Raw genomic sequence first — 20,041 nt, forward strand, 5'->3', positions numbered from 1 at the left:
GCCAGCTTCCCTTTGATCACTCAGTGGATGCTAAGAACAATACTTCTGCCTTACTCTTGTTTCTTGGGGGTGGTGGTTAATTTTAAGTGTCAACTCGAATAGGTCGTTGTGCCCTGTCTAGTGCTCTAGAGTTTGGTGAGACACTAGTCTCGGTATTGCCGTGAAGGTATTATTTAGACGTATTAATGTTTAAATCAGATTTTCAGGAAAAGCATATTATTCTCCATCCAATCTAAAGGAATCAAGGGTAAAGATAGCTTTCCCAAAGAAGAAGAAATTTGCATCAAGACAGCCACATAGAAATTCTGCCTGAGTTTCCAGCCTGCTGGCCTGCTCTGCAGTTTTCAGTGGCAAGATGGCAACATCACCCTGAATTACTTGCCCATTGACCTGCCCTACAAATTTTGAATTTGCTAGCCTCCGTAATTACATGGCCTTCTTCTCTTTCTCTCTCCATGTATGTGTCCCCTTTGTATTGGTTCTGTCACTTCGGAGAGCTCTGGGCCACTAGATGCACTTGGTTAATACTGAACTCTCTCATTTCTTTCAAAGAACCAGCAGGTGAGCAAAGCATTCCAGAACTTGTCCAGTCCTGCCAGTGGTCCAGTACTGTCCAGTGATCGTGGTCAAGTTACAAACATCTCTGTGCATCTGTTTACTCAGCCTTTAAATAGGGATAAGGAGCCTTTCCCCATCACCTAGAGAGGGGTCCACACAGTGTTGTCCTGAGTTTCTGTCATAAGTTAAAGGGAAACTTTGACAATGTCCAGAGCCCTTGAGGTCCTACAGATGAAGGAGGAGGAAGTCCTGAAATTTCTTGCAGCAGGAAGCCTGCTCAGATGGCACCAACCTTGACTTCCAGATATCTACAAAAGGATATCTGCATATGGCATCTGCACCATAAATCTGAAGACAGCCTGGGAGAAGCTCTGCGGGCAGCTCGTGCCATTGTTGCCATTGAAAACCCGATGTCGTGTCACATCCTCCAGGAGTACTGGCCAGTGGGTTGTACTCAAGTTGGCCGCTGCCCCTGGAGCCACTCCTGTTGCTGGCCGCTTCACTCCTGGAACCTTCCATAACCAGATCCAGGCAGCTTTCTGGAGCCGAGACTTCTGGTGGTTACTGCTTCCAGCACAATCCTAGTGTGTACTGTTCAGCTGGTGGCAATAAAAGGTTAGGGGTCATACTGCTTTTTCCGGAGACAGGAGACTCAAATGTAGTTTAGATAATGCCTGCAAGACAAAGTATTTCATCGAATGCCTCGTGTGGTGCTGTGGGTGCTGCTGTACCCAAACCAGACATTAGATCATAGAGTTGGAAATGATTTTGAGACCAGTTCACCTTATTGCCTCAGCATGAGGTGAGGTAAAGCCAAGATGGATTCCATGACAGTAAAATAGCTTTCCTGACAAAGTGACCTTGTTTCCGCTGTTCCGTTGGTGCTTTCTGTGTGGTCTCCTATTGCTCGAAGTTTTATCTCCTTAGTTAGAGAGCAAGGTTAGAGCGTCCCAGGGCTCTAGGTTCTCCCTTTTTTGGGCCTCCTGCCAGTCCTAACAAAGGGCAAGCCGTCAGGAAAGAAAGGTTTAATAAAGGAAAGTCACCACCTAGCTTAACGTAGTCCAACAGGCTGACAACCTAAAAAAAAAAAAAAATTAGGACAGGAAGAAGAAAACCATCCTCAGTGATGAATGTTCTAAAATTAGTGTCTGCAGCACAGGTATTGTATTTCCTCAGAATATTAATATGCCCTCACTGGAATACATCATCGAGACTTCACTGGAAAATTAGAAAGGGCAAGGGAAGAGTTTCAGGCTGGAAGGATATTTTGAATATCTTAAGTGATTGAAATAAACAGATGAAAAAATGAATCTGTTATGTTCAGGACCAGATTAATGACAAGGCAGTAAGTTTTAGGTCATTTTTATGGTGGCAGATGGGAATGCCTCAGAGGATTCTTATGTCCCAGTGAGCTGTTCATCAAAATATTTTCCAGATTCTTGGAGTTACAAGGGAGCAAAAAGAATGGTGTTTCCAATATACTCTATTAAGAAGGTGGTGACCTGCTCAAGATCATGTAGTGGCAAAGCCAGGACTAACGCAAACATTCTTCAAGTACTAGACTATCGTCATGCGCTGCCTCCCCTGCCCTTTGTCATGGTGCCTGACATTCCACCATTGACGGTAGGGAGATAAAAAGATGATGGGTGGGCAGGCAGATATGGATATGCATCCCAGCTTTGCCATTCTCTTTCTGTGGGTCTTGCTGAACTCTTCTTATTTTTCTTTTCTCGTCTAGGAATAGAGAAAATAACTACCACGAGCAGTTTATATTACCGGTGCCATGAAAACTTCTGGGTCACCTAAATCTCTCTATTATAATGTAATTATTACAAGGAGTTTTCATAACTTGGTATGAATACTTGGATTCAGGGAATACTTGGGTAAGCTGTGTTTGAAAGTTTTGTGTGATCAGTGTGTTTCATGACTAAATGAGTGTGGCAGAGAACAATTAAACCAGGGTAAACAGATAAGGGAATTCTCAGAGTCTTTAATAACTTAATGAGGACTATGACTCACCTGGAAGATATAATACGCAGCGTTTCACAAATTTGTATGACCACAGAACCCTTTTTTGGAACATCTTAAAGCATCTGTGGGACATTGGTTTTCATAGAAGACGGTTTGGGCACGACGGTAGGTTGACTATATTGACGATCTCACCCCTTGTTTCTGAGCCCAGTCATTAGCTTATTTTGGCCAATCAGTTGTGAGTAAGTGTTGGTTCAAGCAAAGAGTTGGAAAGTGCATTGAGGCTGGCTATCTTGCCGCTCATAATAATTACCTTTTTAATAATCAATTACCTTTTTTAAAATTTAAATCCAAATTAAAGTACAGTGTAATCATTATTTCAGGAGTAGAATTCAGTGGTTCATCACTTACATATGACACCCAGTGCTCATCCCGACAAGTGTCCTCCATAGTGTCTCTTGCCCATTTGGCCCATCCCCCTACCCAACACCCCTCCAACAACCCTCAGTCTGTTCCCTGTATTGAAGACTCTCTTATGGTTTGCCTCCCTCTCTCTTTGTATCTTATTTTTCCTTCCCTTCCCCTATGTTCATCTGTTTTGCTTCTTAAATTCCACATATGAGTGAAATCATATGAATTTATTTTTTTCTGACTGACTTCACTTAGTGTCATACACTCTAGTTCCATCCATATTATTGCAAATGGCAAAATTTCATTCTTTCTGATCGCCGAGTAATATTCCATTGTGTGTGTGTATACACACACACACACACCTTTTTTAAAATAGATTAATTCATTTTTAATTATTACTTTTAATTTACATCCAAGTTAGTTAACATATGTTGCAATTATGATTTCAGGAATAGAATTTAGTGATTTATTACTTACGTATAACACCCAGCGCTCATCCCAACAAGTGTCCTCAGTACCCCTTGCCCATTTAGTTCATCCCCGCACCCAAAACCCCTCCAGCAACCCTCAGTTTATATTTAAGTCTCTTATGGTTTGTCCACCTCCCTGTTTTTATATTATTTTTCCTTCCCTTCCTTTATGTTCATATTTTTTGTATCTTAAATTCCATATGAGTGAAGTCATATGATACTTGTCTTTCTCTGACTAATTTTGCTTAGCGTAATACACTCTAGTTCCATCCATGTTGCTGCAAATGGCAAGATTTCATTCTTTTTAGTTGCTGAGTAATATTCCATTACATATTTATATATATACCACAACTTCTTTATCTGTTCATCAGTCAATGGACATTTGGGCTCTTTCCAAACTTTGGCTATTTTGATAGTGCTGCTATAAACATTGGGTGTATGTGCCCCTTTGAATCAGCATTTTTGGGTCCTTTGGATAAATACATAGTAGTGCAATTGCTGGGTCATAGGGTAGTTCTATTTTTAATTTTTTAAGGAACCTCCATACTGCTTTCCAGAGTGGCTGTACCAGTTTGCATTCCCATCAGCAGCAAAATTATTCCCTTTCTCCTCATTCTCACCAACATCTGTGGTTTACTGAGTTGTTCATTAGGGCAATTCTGACAGGTGTGAGGTGGTATCTCATTGTGGTTTTGATTTGTATTCCCTGATGATGAGTGATGTTGAGCATCTTTTCATGTGTCTGTTAGCCATCTGGATGTCTTCTTTGGAAAAGTGTCTATTCATGTCTTCTGCCCATTTCTTCTCTGGATGATATTTTTGTGTGTTGAGTTTGATAAGCTCCTTATAGATTTTGGATGCTAACCCTTCATCTGGTACGTCATTTGCAAATATCTTCTCCCATTCTGTCGGCTGTCTTTTAGTTTTGTTGAGGGTTTCCTTTGCTGTGCAGAGGCTTTTTATCTTGATGAGGTCCCAATAGTTCGTGTTTGTTTTTGTTTTCCTTGCCTCCAGAGACCTGTCTAGTAAGAAGTTGCTCTGGCCAAGGTCAAAGAGGTTGTTGCCTATTTTCTCCTCTAGGATTTTGATGGTTTTCTGTCTTACATTTAGGTCTTGCATCCGTTTTGAATTTATTTTTGTGTCTGGTGTAAGAAAGTGGTCCAGGTTCATTGTTTTGCACATTGCTGTCCAGTTTTCCTAACACCATTTGCCGAAGAGACTGTCTTTTTTCAGTTGGATATTCTTTCCTGCTTTGTCAAAAATGAGTTGACCATATAGCTGTGGGTCCATTTCTAGATTTTCTATTTTGTACCTTTGATCTATGTGCTCATTTTTGTGCCAATACCATAGCTGTCTTGATGATTACAGATTTGTAATACAGTTTGAAGTTTGGAATTGTGATGCATCCAGCTTTGGTTTTCTTTTTCAACATTACTTTGGCTATTCGGGTCATTTATGGTTCCATACAAATATTAGAATTGTTTGTTCTAGGTCTGTGAAGAATTCTGGTATTACTTGGAAAGGGATTGCATTGAAGATGTACGTTGCTTTGGGTAGCATCGACATTTTAACAATATTTGTTTGTTCAATCCATGAGTATGGAATGTTTTTCCATTTCTTTGCGCCTTTTTCAGTTTCTTTCATAAGCTTTCTATAGTTTTCAGTGTATAAATCTTTTACCCCTTTGGTTAAGTTTATTCCTAGGTATTTTATGGTGTTTGGTGCAATTGTAAATGTGATCAATTCCTTGATTTCTCTTTCTGCTGCTTTATTATTGGTGTATGGAAATGCTACAGATTTCTGTACATTGATTTTATATTCTGCAACTTTGCTGAATTCATGTATCAGTTCTAGCAGTTTTTTGGTGGAGTCGTTTGGGTTTTACACATAGAATATTATGCTGTCTGTGAAGAGTGAACGTTTTGACTTCTTCCTTGCCAATTTGAAAACCTTCTATTTCTTTTTGTTGTGTGATTGCTGAGGCTTGGACTTCCAACACTGTGTTGAACAACAGTGGGAGAGTGGACATCCCTGTTGTGTTCCTGACCTTAGGGGGAAAGCTCTCAGTTTTTCCCTTTGAGGATGATATTAGCTGTGGGTCTTTTATATATGGCATTTATGATCTTGAGGTATGTTCCTTCTACCCCCGCTTTCTTGAGGGCTTTTATCAAGAAAGGATGCTGTATTTTGTCAAATCCTTTTTCTTCTTCTTTTTTTAAAAATTTATTTATTTTTTTATTTTAGAGAGAGAGAGAGAGAATGAAGGGGGAGGGGGACAGAGGGAGAGAGAGAGAATCTCAAGCAGGCTCCACGCTCAGCACAGAGCCCAATGTGGGGCTCAGTCCCAGGACCCTGGAATCATGATCCGAGCTGAAATCAAGAGTCGGACGCTCAACTGACTAAGCCACCCAGGTGCCCCTCAAATGTTTTTTTCTACATGTATTGAGAAGATCATGTGGTTCTTATCCTTTTGTTTTTTATTAATGTGTGTATCACATTGATTGGTATGTGGATATAGAACCAATCCTACAGCCCAGGAATAAACCCCACTTGATCATGGTGAATAATTTTTTTAATGTATTATTGGAACCAGTTTGGTAGTATTTTGTTGAGAATTTTTGCATCCATGTTCATCAGGGAAATTGGTTTGTAGTTTTCCTTTTAAGTGGGGTCTTTGTCTGGTTTTGGAATCAAGATAATGCTGGCCTCATAGAATGAGTTTGGAAGTTTTCCTTCCACTTCTATTTTTTGGAACAACTTCAAAAGAATAGGTGCTAACTCTTTAAATGGTGGTAGAATTCCCCTGGAAAGCCATCTGGCCCTGGATTTCTGTTTGTTGGGAAATTTTGATTACTGATTCAATTTCTTTAATGGTTATGGGTCTGTTCAAATATTCTATTTCTTCCTGTTCAGTTTTGGTAGGTTTTATGTTTCTAGGAATGTGTTTATTTCTTCCAGATTACCAATTTGTTGGGATATAATTGCTCATAATATTCTCTAATTATTGTTTGTATTTCTGTGGTGCTGTTTGTGATCTCTCCCCTTTCATTCGTGATTTTATTTATTTGGGTCATTACATTTTTCTTTTTGATAAATCTGGCTAGGGGTTTATGAATTTTGTTAATTCTTTCAAAGAACCAGCTCCTGGTTTTATTGATCTGGTGTGTTGTTTTGATTTCGATATCATTGATTTCTGCTCTCATCTTTTTTGTTTCTCTTCTTCTGATGACTTTGGGCTTTATTTGCTGTTTGTTTTCCAGTTCCTTTAGGTATAAGGTTAGGTTGTGTACCTAAGACATTTCTTCCTTCTTTAGGAAGGCCTGGATTACTACACACTTCCCTCTTATGACTGCCTTTGCTGCTTCCCAGAGGTTTTGGACTGTTGTGTTTTCATTTTCATTCGTTTCCATGTACTTTTTAATTTCCTCTTTAATTTCTTGGTTAATCCACTTATTCTTTAGTTGGATGTTCTTTAATCTCCAAGTATTTGTGGTCTTTCCAAATTTTTTCTTGTAGTTGATTTCAAGTTTCATAGCGTTGTGGTCTGAAAATATACATAGTATGATATCAATCTTTTTGTATTTGTTGAGGGTTGATTTGTGACCCAGGATGTGATCTATTCTGGAGAATATTCCATGTGCACTTGAGAAGAATGCATATTCTGCTGATTTAGGATGAAATATTCTGTGTATAGCTGTCAGGCCCATCCAGTCCAGTGTGTCATTCAAAGCCATTGTTTCCTTGTTGATTTTCTGCTTAGATCTGTCCATTTCTGTATGTGGGATGTTGAAATCCCCTATTATTATGATATTGTTTTAAATTTCTTTATGTTTGTGATTAATTGATTTATATATTTTGGTTTTCCAAGTTGGGGGCATAAATATTTACAATGTTAGATCTTCTTGGTGGATAGACCTCTTAATTATGATATAATGCTCATCTTCATCTCTTGTTACAGTCTTTGTTTTAAAATCTAGTATGTCTGATAAAAGTATGACTACTCCGGCTTTCTTTTGGCATCCACTAGCATGATCGATGGTTCTCCATCCCCTTAATTTCAATCTGCAGGTGTCTTTAGGTCTCAAATGAGTCTCTTGTAAGCAGCAGATATATGGGTCTTGTTTCTTATCCATTCTTATACCCTATGTCTTTTGATTGGAGCATTTAGTCCATTTACATTTAGAGTGATTATTAAAAGATGAATTTAGTGCCATTGTGTGACCTATAGACTTGGTGTTTCTGGTGATGTTCTCCGGTCCTTTCTATGCTTTGTTGCTTTTGGTCTTTTTGTTTTTTCTCCACTCAAAGAGTCCCTCTTAAAATTTCTTGCGGGGCTGGTTTAGTGGTCACAAACTCCTTTAGTTTTTGTTTGTCTGGGAAACTCTTTTTCTTTCATACTACTTTGAATGATAGCCTTGTTGGATAAAGAATTTTAGACTGCATATTCTTCCAATTCAGCACATTGAATATATCCTGCCACTCCCTTGTGGTCTGCCAAGTTTCTGTGGACAGATCTGCTGTGAACCTGACCTGTCTTTCCTTATAGGTTAAGGACTTTTTCCCCTTGCTGCTTTCATAATTTTTTCCTTGTCCGTGTATTTTGTGAATTTGACTATGATATTCCTTGGTGATGGTCAGTTTTTGTTGAGTCTAATGTGAGTTCTCTGTACTTCTTAGATTTTGATGTCTGTGTCCTTCCTCAGATTAGCAAAGTTTTCAACTATAATTTGCTCACATAAACCTTCTGTTCCTTTTTCTCTCTCTTCATCTTTTGGGACTCCTATGATACGAATATTATTCCTCTTCAATAAGTCACTGAGTTCTCTAAATCTGAGTTATCTTCTGTCTTGTCATTTTGGAGGAAGAAAAAAAATAATAAAAAATAAAAATTAAAAAGTTAAAAAGAAAACAAAATAAAACCAAATAAAGGAAGCTGGATTAGTCTGCTTGTTGAAAGAAGCCTATCTTGATGGAATAGAGAAAAAAGAGAAAGGGAAGAATAAAAAAGGTTAAAGAAGTTGAAAAATTTTAAAAATTAATAGTAAAATAGAATCAAAAAAAGAAAATAAAAGTGAATTAAAAATTTAAAAATAAAAAAATAAAAAGAAATTTGCTCTTTCTGTATTCAAGAAAGAGAAAAAGAAAGAAAAAAGGAAGAAAACTATGTAAGCAAGAACAGAAGCCAAGAAAACGAACAAATAAAGGATCCAGCAAACACAGAAGCCCCAGTGAAGTTACATCCAGTTTCCTCTAGAACTGAAACTTTGAAACACTGTTGTCCTTAGACTAAGCAGGTGGAGGGATTTGTGCTGGTCTTCTGGGGAACGTGCCTGGAGGGTGTAGTTGGGCGGGGCTTTGTGTAATGGCTCCATACTGGGATGGGTGTGTATGCGTGTGCACGCGTGCACACGCACGCCCACGTATGCACGCTCAGTGCATGCGTGGTAATGGTGAAAATGGCCTCACCTAGCTCCCTAGTCTCTGGTGCGGGACCTTTGCCCTCTTGCCGACCCACAATCGAGCATCCCTTCTTTGTCTCAGGCCTCTCTCCACTCCCTGGCTCTACTCTGTCCATGTCCAAGCTGTCTGCCTGCCAGGTGGTGCCTCCCTCCAGAGTTTTATCTCAGATGGGATTATGTTTCAAAACCCCACACTTCATAGACCCTTGCAGCTTGAACCCATGCCACCTCTCTGGGAGAGGGTCTTGCTGAGCAATGGCCAGGCGCCAGCTTGCCCTGGATACGTTCACGTGATCATGCGATGGCAGAGGTTCAGAGTTTATGGCAAATCACAGTACACAGTTGGTGCCAGGGTTCACTGCACTCTGGTGTCTTTGTCCCAATACTAGCAAACATGGCTGCTCTCCAAGGTCCACTAGGACCTTGGCCCACAGGGAAACCACATGGCCTCTACCAACTGCACTTCAAGCAGGGGAACCACTCTCCCTGTGTGGCACACAGACTCTTCAGATAGCCTTTCCCGATCCTGCGGATTTGCCCTACTTCCCCACCAGAGCACTGCCAGGTACTGAGCTCTGAACCTTCAGACTCTGCTGTATTGAAACTCTGCTCTTTCTCCTGTCAGTAAGTTTGGGGAACAGATTTCTTGTCTGGTTCCCTGCAAGTGTTTTCACTCTTTCTCTCTTCAGCTACTTTTGGGGGGGTGCTTTTCTTGGGCGACCCCAATGCATTGCACTCTCCCCCTTTCTCTCTGTCCTCTCTCTGTGAAAACAGCTCCCTACCCTCTGCAGCTCCGTGGCTTTTCTCTCCCACAGTTCACCTCTCTGCACTGTGGGTAGTACATTATCTCATTTAAAAAAGAAGAAGAATGGAAACCACATAAGAGGCACTAGTTTATAGCAACTCAACGTCTGGCCTTGCAAATGCCACCAGGACCACCAATTCAGAGGAGTGGAATGTTCCTTGCTTAGGCCTTAGTTCTCCCTGAGAGTGACCGTCCAATCCATTGTTTTCTGTAGCTCTGTGCTGTACCAGCTGAGGTATCTTTACTTTTCTCCCATGCTTAGCTCTTTCTGTGTGCTTTGAATGGTGTTCTCAGTCTGCTTCCTACTTGTGGAAATGGAAAGCTCAGGGGTTTTCTTGACATTTTGGACAGTCTCAGTTTCTTTTAATATAAATTGGTGAGACTTTTGGCAATACAGTACCCTCAATATTTGTTGTGGGTTTCTTATAAATCTGATGAGCCAAAAGCAACACCTACAATATGGTTAGAGCTCTATCTCTCTCAAAACTTAATCAGTTATGTGGACAAGTCAGGTTGCTGTGGCACAGTACTCTTTAGATTTGTAGCAGCCCTTTTGTCTAGCTTACAGGATCTGCTAGGTTCTTCTTTATTTCTTTCAGGGGTTGTAATAAAAAGCCTTAAAGATAAATATTTAATTAGATACTTGCCCCAGGATGTATTTTACTTTGAGAATTTTTTGCTAACTGGAAGGCTAGAGGTGAGAAACAATTTTATTTTCCAGCCAAGAAGTTCTGTCTTGTTATGGTCCCTCTAAATATGCTTAAACACTGTCACTTATTTCTCTAACCCTTCTCTTTGTTGTAGAACCTTATCGATATATGGGTAGTAAGAGCCACTGATACTTTGAACATTCTGCCTGGAAATGTTACTGCTTAAATCCCTAATGTCCCTAATATATTTTCTATCTTCTGAAGGATCACCTGTGGTGGTGGTTTTACCATTTTTCTTCTCTGCTGCTACATAACCCATGTCATTTTTGCATCTTTTTGGAGAAGTTTCCTTACTGCTTTTCTAGCCTCTGTCCACTGCCTACTCTCAAAGCCAGTGCCACATTTTTTAGTCTTGGTTATAACAGTACCCTGATTCTAAATAATTTTTGTGTTAGTTATCTGTTGCTGCAATAATGCTATATAACAAGTCAACCCCCAAAACTCGGTAGCTTAACACAACCACTGATTTAACTCAAGTCTACGGATGAGCAATTGAAGATGAATTGCAGTTCTTGTCTTTGATATGTTCTGTTGAACCATTAGCTGGCTTTCAGCTAATCTAGGATGGCCTTGGCTTGCCCCCTTACCTAAAACAGCTCATCCTCCCATGGGCTAGTCCAACTGTGTTCTCATAGCTGTGTCATAGTGCAAGAGTGTTCAAACCCAGTGATGCAAGTGGGCATAGAAACAGGCACGTGCTTGTTGAGCCTCTGCCAACACCTCTTTGCCAAAGCAGGGCAAATGACCAAATCTAGAGGTAGATTACATAGTTACAGGGAAAGAGGTGTGAGTACAGATTGGCCATTAAATGGGGCCTGTTAATAAACTCCATCTCCTTGGGATTATGTCTGTGAAAGTATTGGAATCTCCCAGAACAGGGCTCGCTGATGTCCTCATTGGCTAGCTGTCTCGTTTCTTTGCCTTTTCTGGCTCCTTTATAAATTTATTTGAAATATTTTCAAATCTACCTACATTTCTTGCCAGTATTCTCTTTTTAAAGTAAGTTCCCTATGTTTATTACCTACAGGGTTGAGTGGCATCTTCTCTTACTTGTCATAGTTGAAGAGTGAATAGCTGATCGATATAGAAAGAAGAGAGGAAAGAACCTGAGGGGAAAAAATGATTGCCAAAAGCAGAGGGGTTTGAATGTCAGTGAAGCGAATGTGCGTAAATGTGGCTACCTGCGTGTACATTTACATTGTGTGTACACAAATTTTCATTAGTGTGCATGTGTATGAATATATACATATCTGTACACGTGTGCATTAGGGCATGTATATATGCATGGGATAAGTGTTATTCCCAGTTTATTAAAAAATACCACTGCACTTGATCTGATAAATCAGTGAGACAGTGAGACGAATACTCATGGGGCAAAGCCCAATGGTAAAAGAAGGAAATATGAAATAGGAGTCAAAGGGTTATAAAAACAAAGCAGGTGTTTCTACACGTCCAGATTTGAAAAATTCCAAATGGCAGTTATGAGCAGTTTCTCACGCCTTCTCCCCCTATGTCCTTCTTTAAACCTGGATGGTAGGGAAATATGGGCAATACGTCCATGTTGCTGCCCTCCTGTAATCCATGAAACAGAGTAGCACAAGATAGATTTTCTCTCTTTGGTTTTCCCACCAAGATGTCCCATCCTTATTGGAGATAGAAGATTGGGGACAAGATATCTTGTCCTTTCTATGTCTCAAGAGTGGAATGTTCTATTTCCTCTGAAATACTTTATATTTGAGAAAACACACCAGGTTTGTCTTTGCCAAGGCTCTCTTCCAAGAGGCCTGGTTTGAGTTAGGAACTTTACTGGTCATTCATTCATTTCACGAGAGCCTGAAATCTCCCAGGGAGGCCATGGGAATCTGCAGTCCTCTGGAAGTCTAGGTTCTAGTTCTGCACAGTCCACCGGGCTCTTGGGACCATGGGGGATTTCCTGTTACAGTGTATTAAAATATTTGTTATTCCAGAGAGGACTCAGGAAGCTGATTCTATTGGATATGTCAGTGGTAACCTCTAAAAGGAAATAGTTTTCAATTGGCAGTGGCCTGTGTGAGGCTCTGAGTTTGAAAACTTTTGCTAGAAGAGTTTTATAATCTTAGGTGACCTAGTAAGACCTAGTCAATGGATACAATTACAAAAAGACTCTATGAGATAGGTGTTACTATTATCCCTATTTCAGAGATTAAGTCACTATGATTACTCACTGGGGTGGATTCCAGAAAAAAATGCTCTTGAATACCTCACTATACTGTGTCTACGCCCAGGTGATCTACCCCTTCCATGACCAAAAGTCTGGAAGCCTCATTTGCCAGCCCCTAAGAGTAAGCAGCAATACAAAATACTTGACTACAGACTGGCACAGATTTCATTGTCTTTCCTTTGCTACCTATAGTTACCAGACCCAGCAGCCCAAAGCCTTTTCTTTGGCATGCTTTGAACCAAAGTTACCTTTATCTGCTCAAGGAACAGATAATGAGGTGCAAAACCTTATTCCGTCCTAGCTCGGGTTAGAAATTGACAAATATCCTAAGAATTCATAGCACTTCCTGTGTGAAACTTGATTTACTATGATTGTAAGTCATAAAAATGATGCATGACTTGTTGATTTGATGTAACAATCAATGTCTATTTAATAAACGGCCCACAATGGTTTTCATACATTATCTCCACCTGAAGACAGTGTTTGATTTTCCAGCCCATACTTCACATTCTAGCTCAAAAATACTAGAGAAACAAATCCTCACTTATGCATAAACATATTCAAAGGCAAAAGATTTATTTATTGATGAGAGCTTCAAATTGACCAATTTTTAGCTTTTTCTTCTGAAAAGAAGAAAGCTTTCCAAGAAGAGATTGCTACCAGATGTAGTGGATTACACAGCACTTGCTCAGCTATGAAACGCAGATGAAATGGAATATTCTGGTTTCTGATTCAGCCCTATTCTTATCTACACATAGCTCTTCTTAAGTGAACTTGACAGTGTTGTGGGCTGATATTAAGATAGACGACTTTAGTAAACAAGAAAAAGGGTTTCGTTCCCTACAATAGCAAATGGACTTTATAATAGAAATTTCTTTGTGCCGGGGAAGATATTACAATTTTCAGCACACAATAAATATATTTGCTAGACAAAAAAAATGCATTTCATTACATGCAATGCACTTTCTATTGTACATTAACCACTTTTTTGCTTTGTGTAGAAAAGTACCATTTTCTACTGTAAAATGTCTGCAATTTATTTTTATAAGTCTGTTTTTCCCATGAAGGAAGAACATTCCATTACATAACCCTGTACTGATAAATTATATACGAGGCAAAATGTGTAGTATAAACATCTGAGCTTTATTGTTTGAGGGTCTATACAGTTCTGAGAGCAGACCGTTAAAATCTTAGACCAGAACGGCTGATTTTATTAACAACCAGTCTGTAATTAGTAGGTTTACTGGAGTCATTTACTTTGATATTTTCAGCAACCATAATACATGTGTAGGTTCTCTAAAATAATACTATTGCATGCTTCAGCTACACCCATAATTTTTCCTGATAATGCTTCTGCTGGGTTAAAAAAAAAACATAATTAATACTTTATTTAATCCTTGTATACTGTATACCTAGTTGACCACCATTCAAAACGGCACTTGCCCAGAGTGCTTTAGTTTCTTCACAGTTGAATGTATTTGACCCTGATTACTGTTTCCTGGAAATATCCCAAATAAGTAAAAAAGCAGCTGCAATAAAGAATTCCTGCTCTACATTTTCTTTGTGCTAAGGGTCACTGTGACTGTGACTGCCCGTTGGCCTGTAAGAGTTACAAAAGTCTCGTGGCGCCTAGGTGGCTCAGTTGGTTAAGCGTCCGACTTCATTCAGCTCAGGTCATGATCTTACAGTTTGTGAGTTTGAGCCCCGCGTCAGGCTCTGTGCTGATAGCCCCCTCTCTGCCCCTCCTCCTCCCCTGCCCACACTCTGTCTTTTTCTCTCTCTCAAAAATAAACGAACAAAAGTTATAGAAGTCTTTGCGGGTTAGAGAATTAGAATTATTTTGCTTATGTCAGTCTTATACTTGCACATATATAATGGACTATTTGTGGGGATGATGCTTGTCTTTATTTTATTCTGACATTTAGGAACTAACACTTGTTGGCTTAGAAACACTGACTGTTTTTCCCAAAGGACAGGGTAGCAAGGAAAAGGGCTTGCCTACTTTGCTTGGTTGGAATGGTGTATCTAAAGTACTATTTTTGAAGAAACCAATGCCTTCAGTTGGCCTGCCCCAGCGTTAGGTGCTGTATGCATGCTATCTTATTTAATCACAAGCAACCTTATGAAGTAGGCTTTAACATTACTGTATCATGAATCTGGGACCATGCTTCACCGTGGTTAAGTTACATGCCTTAATCAGAGGTCCAGTGAATGTTGGGGCCGGGACTCGACCCCAGCACAACCTGAACATTCTCTGACAGAACACGAGACATTTCCAAATGTTTGAAGCCCAGAAATGAAAATTGAAAACATAAGAAGAAATTGTGAGGTGGTGGAAATACAGGCACAATATTTCTAGTGATCTAATATATAATTCACTAGAATCTGTTTAACTCTGAAATGTTCCTGTTTGGTGTGCTACCCCTAAAAGCACAGGCAGGTCTTAGGGATAACTGTGGGTTAGGCTCCAGACCACTGTAATAAAGTGAATATCATGATCAAGTGAGTCCAATGAATGTTTTGGTTTCCCCGTGCATATAAAATTGTGTATGCACTATACTGTAGACTAAGTGGGCAATAGCATGGTGTTTAAACAACAGTACACATACCTTAATTAAAAATATTTTATCGCTAAAATATGCTAACCATCATGTGAGCTTTCAGCGAGTCATAATTTTTTTGCTGGTTGACAGTCTTGCCTGATATCAACGGCTGCTGACTGATCAGGGTGCTTGTTGCGGAAGGTTGGGATGGCTATGGCAATTCCTTGAAATGAGACCAGGAAGGTGATCACGTCGATTGACTCTTCCTTTCGTGAACGATTTCTCTGCGGCAAGCAACGCCGTCTGATATCCACACTAGGAGTTCTTTCACAATGGGAACCCGTCTTCTCAAACCCTGCCACAGCTTTATCGACTAAGTTTATGTAATATTCTAAATCCTTTGTTGTCATTTCAGCAATCTTCAGAGCATCTTCACAGGGCGTAGGGCCCATCTTAAGAAAACCATTTTCTTTGCTCATCCATAACAGGCAACTCTTTCTTCATTTGCTCGTGTCATCTTGAGACGGCAGCAATGCGGTCATGTCTTCAGGCTCCACTCCTAACGCTAGTTTCTCTTGCTTTTGCCACCACGTCTGCACTCGCTTTGTCCTCTGAAGTCTTGAACCCCTTTAAAGACGTCCTTGAGGCCTGGGAGAACTTCTTCCAAACTCTTGTTAACGTTGGTATTTTGACCTTTTCCCACGGATCACGAATGTTCTTAATAGTGAATCCTTTCCAGGAGGTTTTCAATTGACTTTGCCCAGATTCACCAGAAGAATCACTATTCATGGCAGCTATAATCTTACAAAGTAGAGTTCTTTTTTAAAAAAATTAATGAAAAAATTTTAATTCTAGTATAGTTAACATGCAGTGTTATATTAGTTTCAGGTGTACCACATAGTGATTCAACTCTTCTACACGTTACTCAGTGCTCCTCATGGTAACTGTACTCTTAACCCCCATCACGTTTTTTACCCACCCACCCTACCTCCCCTCTGGCAAGCATCCGTTTATTCTTTATAGTTAAGAGTCTGTTTCTTGGTTTGTCTCTCTCTCTCTTTTGTTTTCTTTTGCTCATGTGTTGTGTTTCTTAAATTCCATATATGAATGAAATCATATGGTATTTGTCTTTCTCTGATTTATTTTGCTTAGCATTATACTCTCTGGCTCTATTCATATTGTTGCAAATGGCAAGATTTCATTCTGTTTTATGGCTGAATAATATCCACTTATATATATTATATATTATATATATATCATACCTTCTTTATCCATTCATCTGTTGATGGATACTTGGGCTGCTTCCATAGTTTAGCCATTATAAATAATTCTGCCATAAATATAGGGGTGCATGTATCCCTTTGAACTAGGGTTTTTGTATTTGGGGGGTAAATGCCAGTAGTGAATTCACGGATTGGATGGTAGTTCTATTTTTAACTTTATTTTATTTTCATTTTTAACTTTTTGAGGAACCTCCATACTGTTTTCCAGAGTGGCTGCACCAGTTTGCATTCCCACCAACAGTGCACAAGGACTTCTATTTCTCCACATCCTTTTCAACATTTGTTATTTCTTCTTTTTTGGATTTTAACCATTATAACAGGTGTGAGTGATAATGCATTGTAGTTTTGATTTGCATTTCCCCGATGATCAGTGATGTTGAACATCTTTACATAGATCTGTTGGCCATCTATATTTCTTCTTTTGTCTTCATGTTTTCTGCCCATTTTTTTAGTTGGATTATTTGTTTTTTGGGCATTGCATTGTATACATTCTTTATATTTTTTGGATACTAACCCTTTATCAGAGATGTCATTCGCATATATCTTCTCTTATTCAATAGGTTGTCTTTCATTTTTTTTGGTCCTTTTCTTTTCCGTGCAGAAGATTTTTATTTTGACGTCCCAGTAGTTTATTTTTGTTTCTATTTCCCTTGCCTCAGGAAATATACTTAAAAAGAAATTGCTATGACTAATGTTGGAGAAATTACTGCCTGTGTTCTCTTCTAGGATTTTCATAGTTTCAGGTCTTATATTTAAGTACTTAATTCATTTTGAATTTATCTTTGTGTATGGTGTAAGCTGGGAGCCCAGTTTTATTCTTTTCCATGTATTTGTCCAGTTCTCCCAGCACCATTTGTTGGAGAGTCTATCTTTTCCCCATTGCTTATTTTGCATATTCTTTCATCATTTGTCATAGATTGACCATATAGGCATAGGTTTATTTGTGGGGTTTCTATTCTATTCCATTGATCTGTGTGCCTATTTTCATGCCAGTACCATACTGTCTTGATTACTACAGCTTTGTAGTATAACTTGAAATCTGGAATTGTGATGCCTCCAGGTTTGTTTGTTTGTTTTCTTTTTCAAGATTGTTTTGGCTATTTGAGGTCTTTTGTGGTGCCATAAAATTTTAGGAGTGTTTGTTCTAGTTCTGTGAAAAATGTTGTTGGTATTTTGATAGGGATTGCATTAAATCTGTAGATTGCTTTGGGGAGTGTGGACATTTTAACAATGTTCTTCCAATCCATATGCATGCAATGACTTTCCATCTCTTTGTGTCTTCATTTTCTTTCATAAATGTTTAAGGGTTTTCAGTGGTGCCTGGGTGGCTAGTCAGCTAAGCGTCGGACTCTTGATTTCGGCTAAGGCCACGATCTCGCAGCTTGTGAGTTCAAGCCCTGCATTCAGCTCTACACCGACAGTGCAGAGGCTGTTTGGAATTCTCTCTCTCCCTCTCTCTAACCCCTGACAAAAATAAATAAACTTACATAGACGTTTTATAGTTTTCAGAGCACAGATCTTTTACCTCCTTGGTTAAGTTTATTCCTAAGTATGTTATTGTTGGTGCAGTTGTAAATGGGATTGTTAATTTTTTTTCTGCTGCTTTATGATTAGTGTATAGAGATGCAACAGATTTATCCACATGCATTTTGTGTCCTGTAACTTTACTGAATTCATTTATCACTTTTAACAGGGTTTTTTTTGGTGGAATCTTTAGGGTTTTCTATGTACACTATCATGTCATCTGCAAATAGTGACAGTTTAACTTCTTGTTTTTAATGTTTATTTATTTTTGAGAGACAGAGTGTGAGTGGGAGAGGGGCAGAGAGAGAGAGAGAGAGAGAGAGAGAGAGAGAGAGAGAGACTCTGAAGCAGGCTCCAGGCTTTGAGCTGTCAGCACAGAGTCCAACCTGGGGCTTCAGCCCATGAATTGTGAGATCGTGACCTAAGCCGAAGTCGGATGCCTAACTGACTGAGCCACCCAGGTGCCCCCAGTTTAACTTCTTCCTTACCAATTTGGATGCCTTTAATTTCTGGACTAAGTACTAGGCACTTAGGACTTCCAGTACTAAGTCAAATAATAGTGGTAAGAGTGGATATCCCTATCTTGTTCTTGACCTTAGGGAATATGTTCTTTTTGTTTGTTTTTTGGCTTTTGTTTTGTTGTCATTGTTGTTTTGTTTTTTGTTTTACCATCGAGCATGATTTAAGCTGTGGGATTTTCATATATGGCTTTTATTCTAATTAGGTACATTCCCCCTAAACCTACTTTGGTCAGATTTTTTATCATGAGTGGATATTGTACTTTGTCAAGGGCTTTTTCTGCGTCTATTGAAATGATCGTAAGGTTTTTATTCCATCTTTTATTGATGAGGTAGATGTATCACATGGATTCACTTGCAAATATTGAACCACCCTTGCATCCCAGGGATAAATCCTACTTGATCATGGTGAATGATTTTTTTTTTAAAAAATATATCACTGCATTCAGTTTGCTAATATTTTGTTGAGGATTTTTGCATCAAGGTTCATCAGAGATATTGGCCTGCCATTCTCTGTTTTTGTAGTGTCTCTATTTGGTTTTGGTATCAGGGTAATGCTGGCTTTTTAGAATGAATTTGGAAGCCTTTCTTCCTCTTCTAATTTTTGGAATAGTTTGAGAAGAATAGGTACCAATTTTTCTTTAAGTGTGTGGTAGAATTCACCTGTGAAGCTGTCTGGCCTCAGACTTATGTTTACTGGGAGTTTTTGTTGATTACTAATTCAACGTCAGTGCTGATAATCGGTGTTTTCAAATTTTCCATTTTTTCCTGATTCAGTTTTGGGAAGTTATATGTTTCTAGGAAGTTATCCATTTCTTCTAAGTTGTCCAATTTTTTGGCATATAATTTTTTATAATGTTTTCTTACAGTCTTTTGTATTTCTGCTGTGTGGGTTGTTATTAATCTCATTTCTGATTTTTATTTGAGTCCTTTTTTTTTAACGAGTCTGGCTAAAGTTTTATGGATTTTTGTTGATCTTTTCAAAGAACCAGCTCCTGGTTTCATTGATTCTGTTCTATTGTTTCTTTAGTTTCTATTTTCTTTATTTCTGCTCTAATCTTTATTGTTTCCATGAAGTATATTTCTTAATATACTTTGAAAATCAAAATAATGCCTTGCTCCATGGGCTGCAGAATGGGTGTTGCCATAGCAGGCCTGAACATAACATCACTCTTGTACATTTCATCAGAGCTCTTGGGTGATCAGGTGCATTGTTAGTGAGCAGACATATACTGAAATGAAATTATTTTTTTTCTGAGCAGCAGGTCTTAACAGAGAGGTTAAAATATTCAGTAAACCAAGTTGTAAACAGAGGTGTTGTCATCCAGGTTTTGTTCTTCCATTTACAGAGCACAGGCAGAGTAGATTTGGCATAATTCTTAGGGGCCCTAGAGTTTCCAGAACAGTAAATGAGCATTGGCTCCAACGTTAGGTCACCAGATACATTAGCCCCTAGCAAGAGAGTCAGCCTGTCCTTGGAAGCTTTAAAGTCAGGCATTGACTTCTCCTCTCTAGCTATGAAAGTCCAAGATGGCATCTTCTTCTAACAGAAGGCTGTTTTGTCTACATTGAAAATCTGTTGTTCAGTG

At 39.0% G+C, this 20,041-nt stretch overlaps 1 protein-coding gene across 1 annotated transcript in view; it reads right to left on the reverse strand.

The window, feature by feature from the left end:
* Nucleotides 1-1,904: 1,904 nt before the first annotated feature.
* ENOX1 (ecto-NOX disulfide-thiol exchanger 1) overlaps nt 1,905-20,041 on the reverse strand; it is a 572,287-nt gene continuing 554,150 nt past the window's right edge. The window contains exon 20 of the mRNA XM_053899210.1: nt 1,905-2,292. Within this exon, the coding sequence (XP_053755185.1) occupies nt 2,275-2,292 (18 nt within the window). The 3' untranslated portion in view covers nt 1,905-2,274. The remainder of the gene's footprint in view (nt 2,293-20,041) is intronic.

This window comes from Panthera pardus, unplaced genomic scaffold, assembly GCF_024362965.1.
Source record: "Panthera pardus isolate Hobbes unplaced genomic scaffold, ASM2436296v1 HiC_scaffold_1, whole genome shotgun sequence".
Taxonomy (NCBI): Eukaryota; Metazoa; Chordata; class Mammalia; order Carnivora; family Felidae; genus Panthera; species Panthera pardus.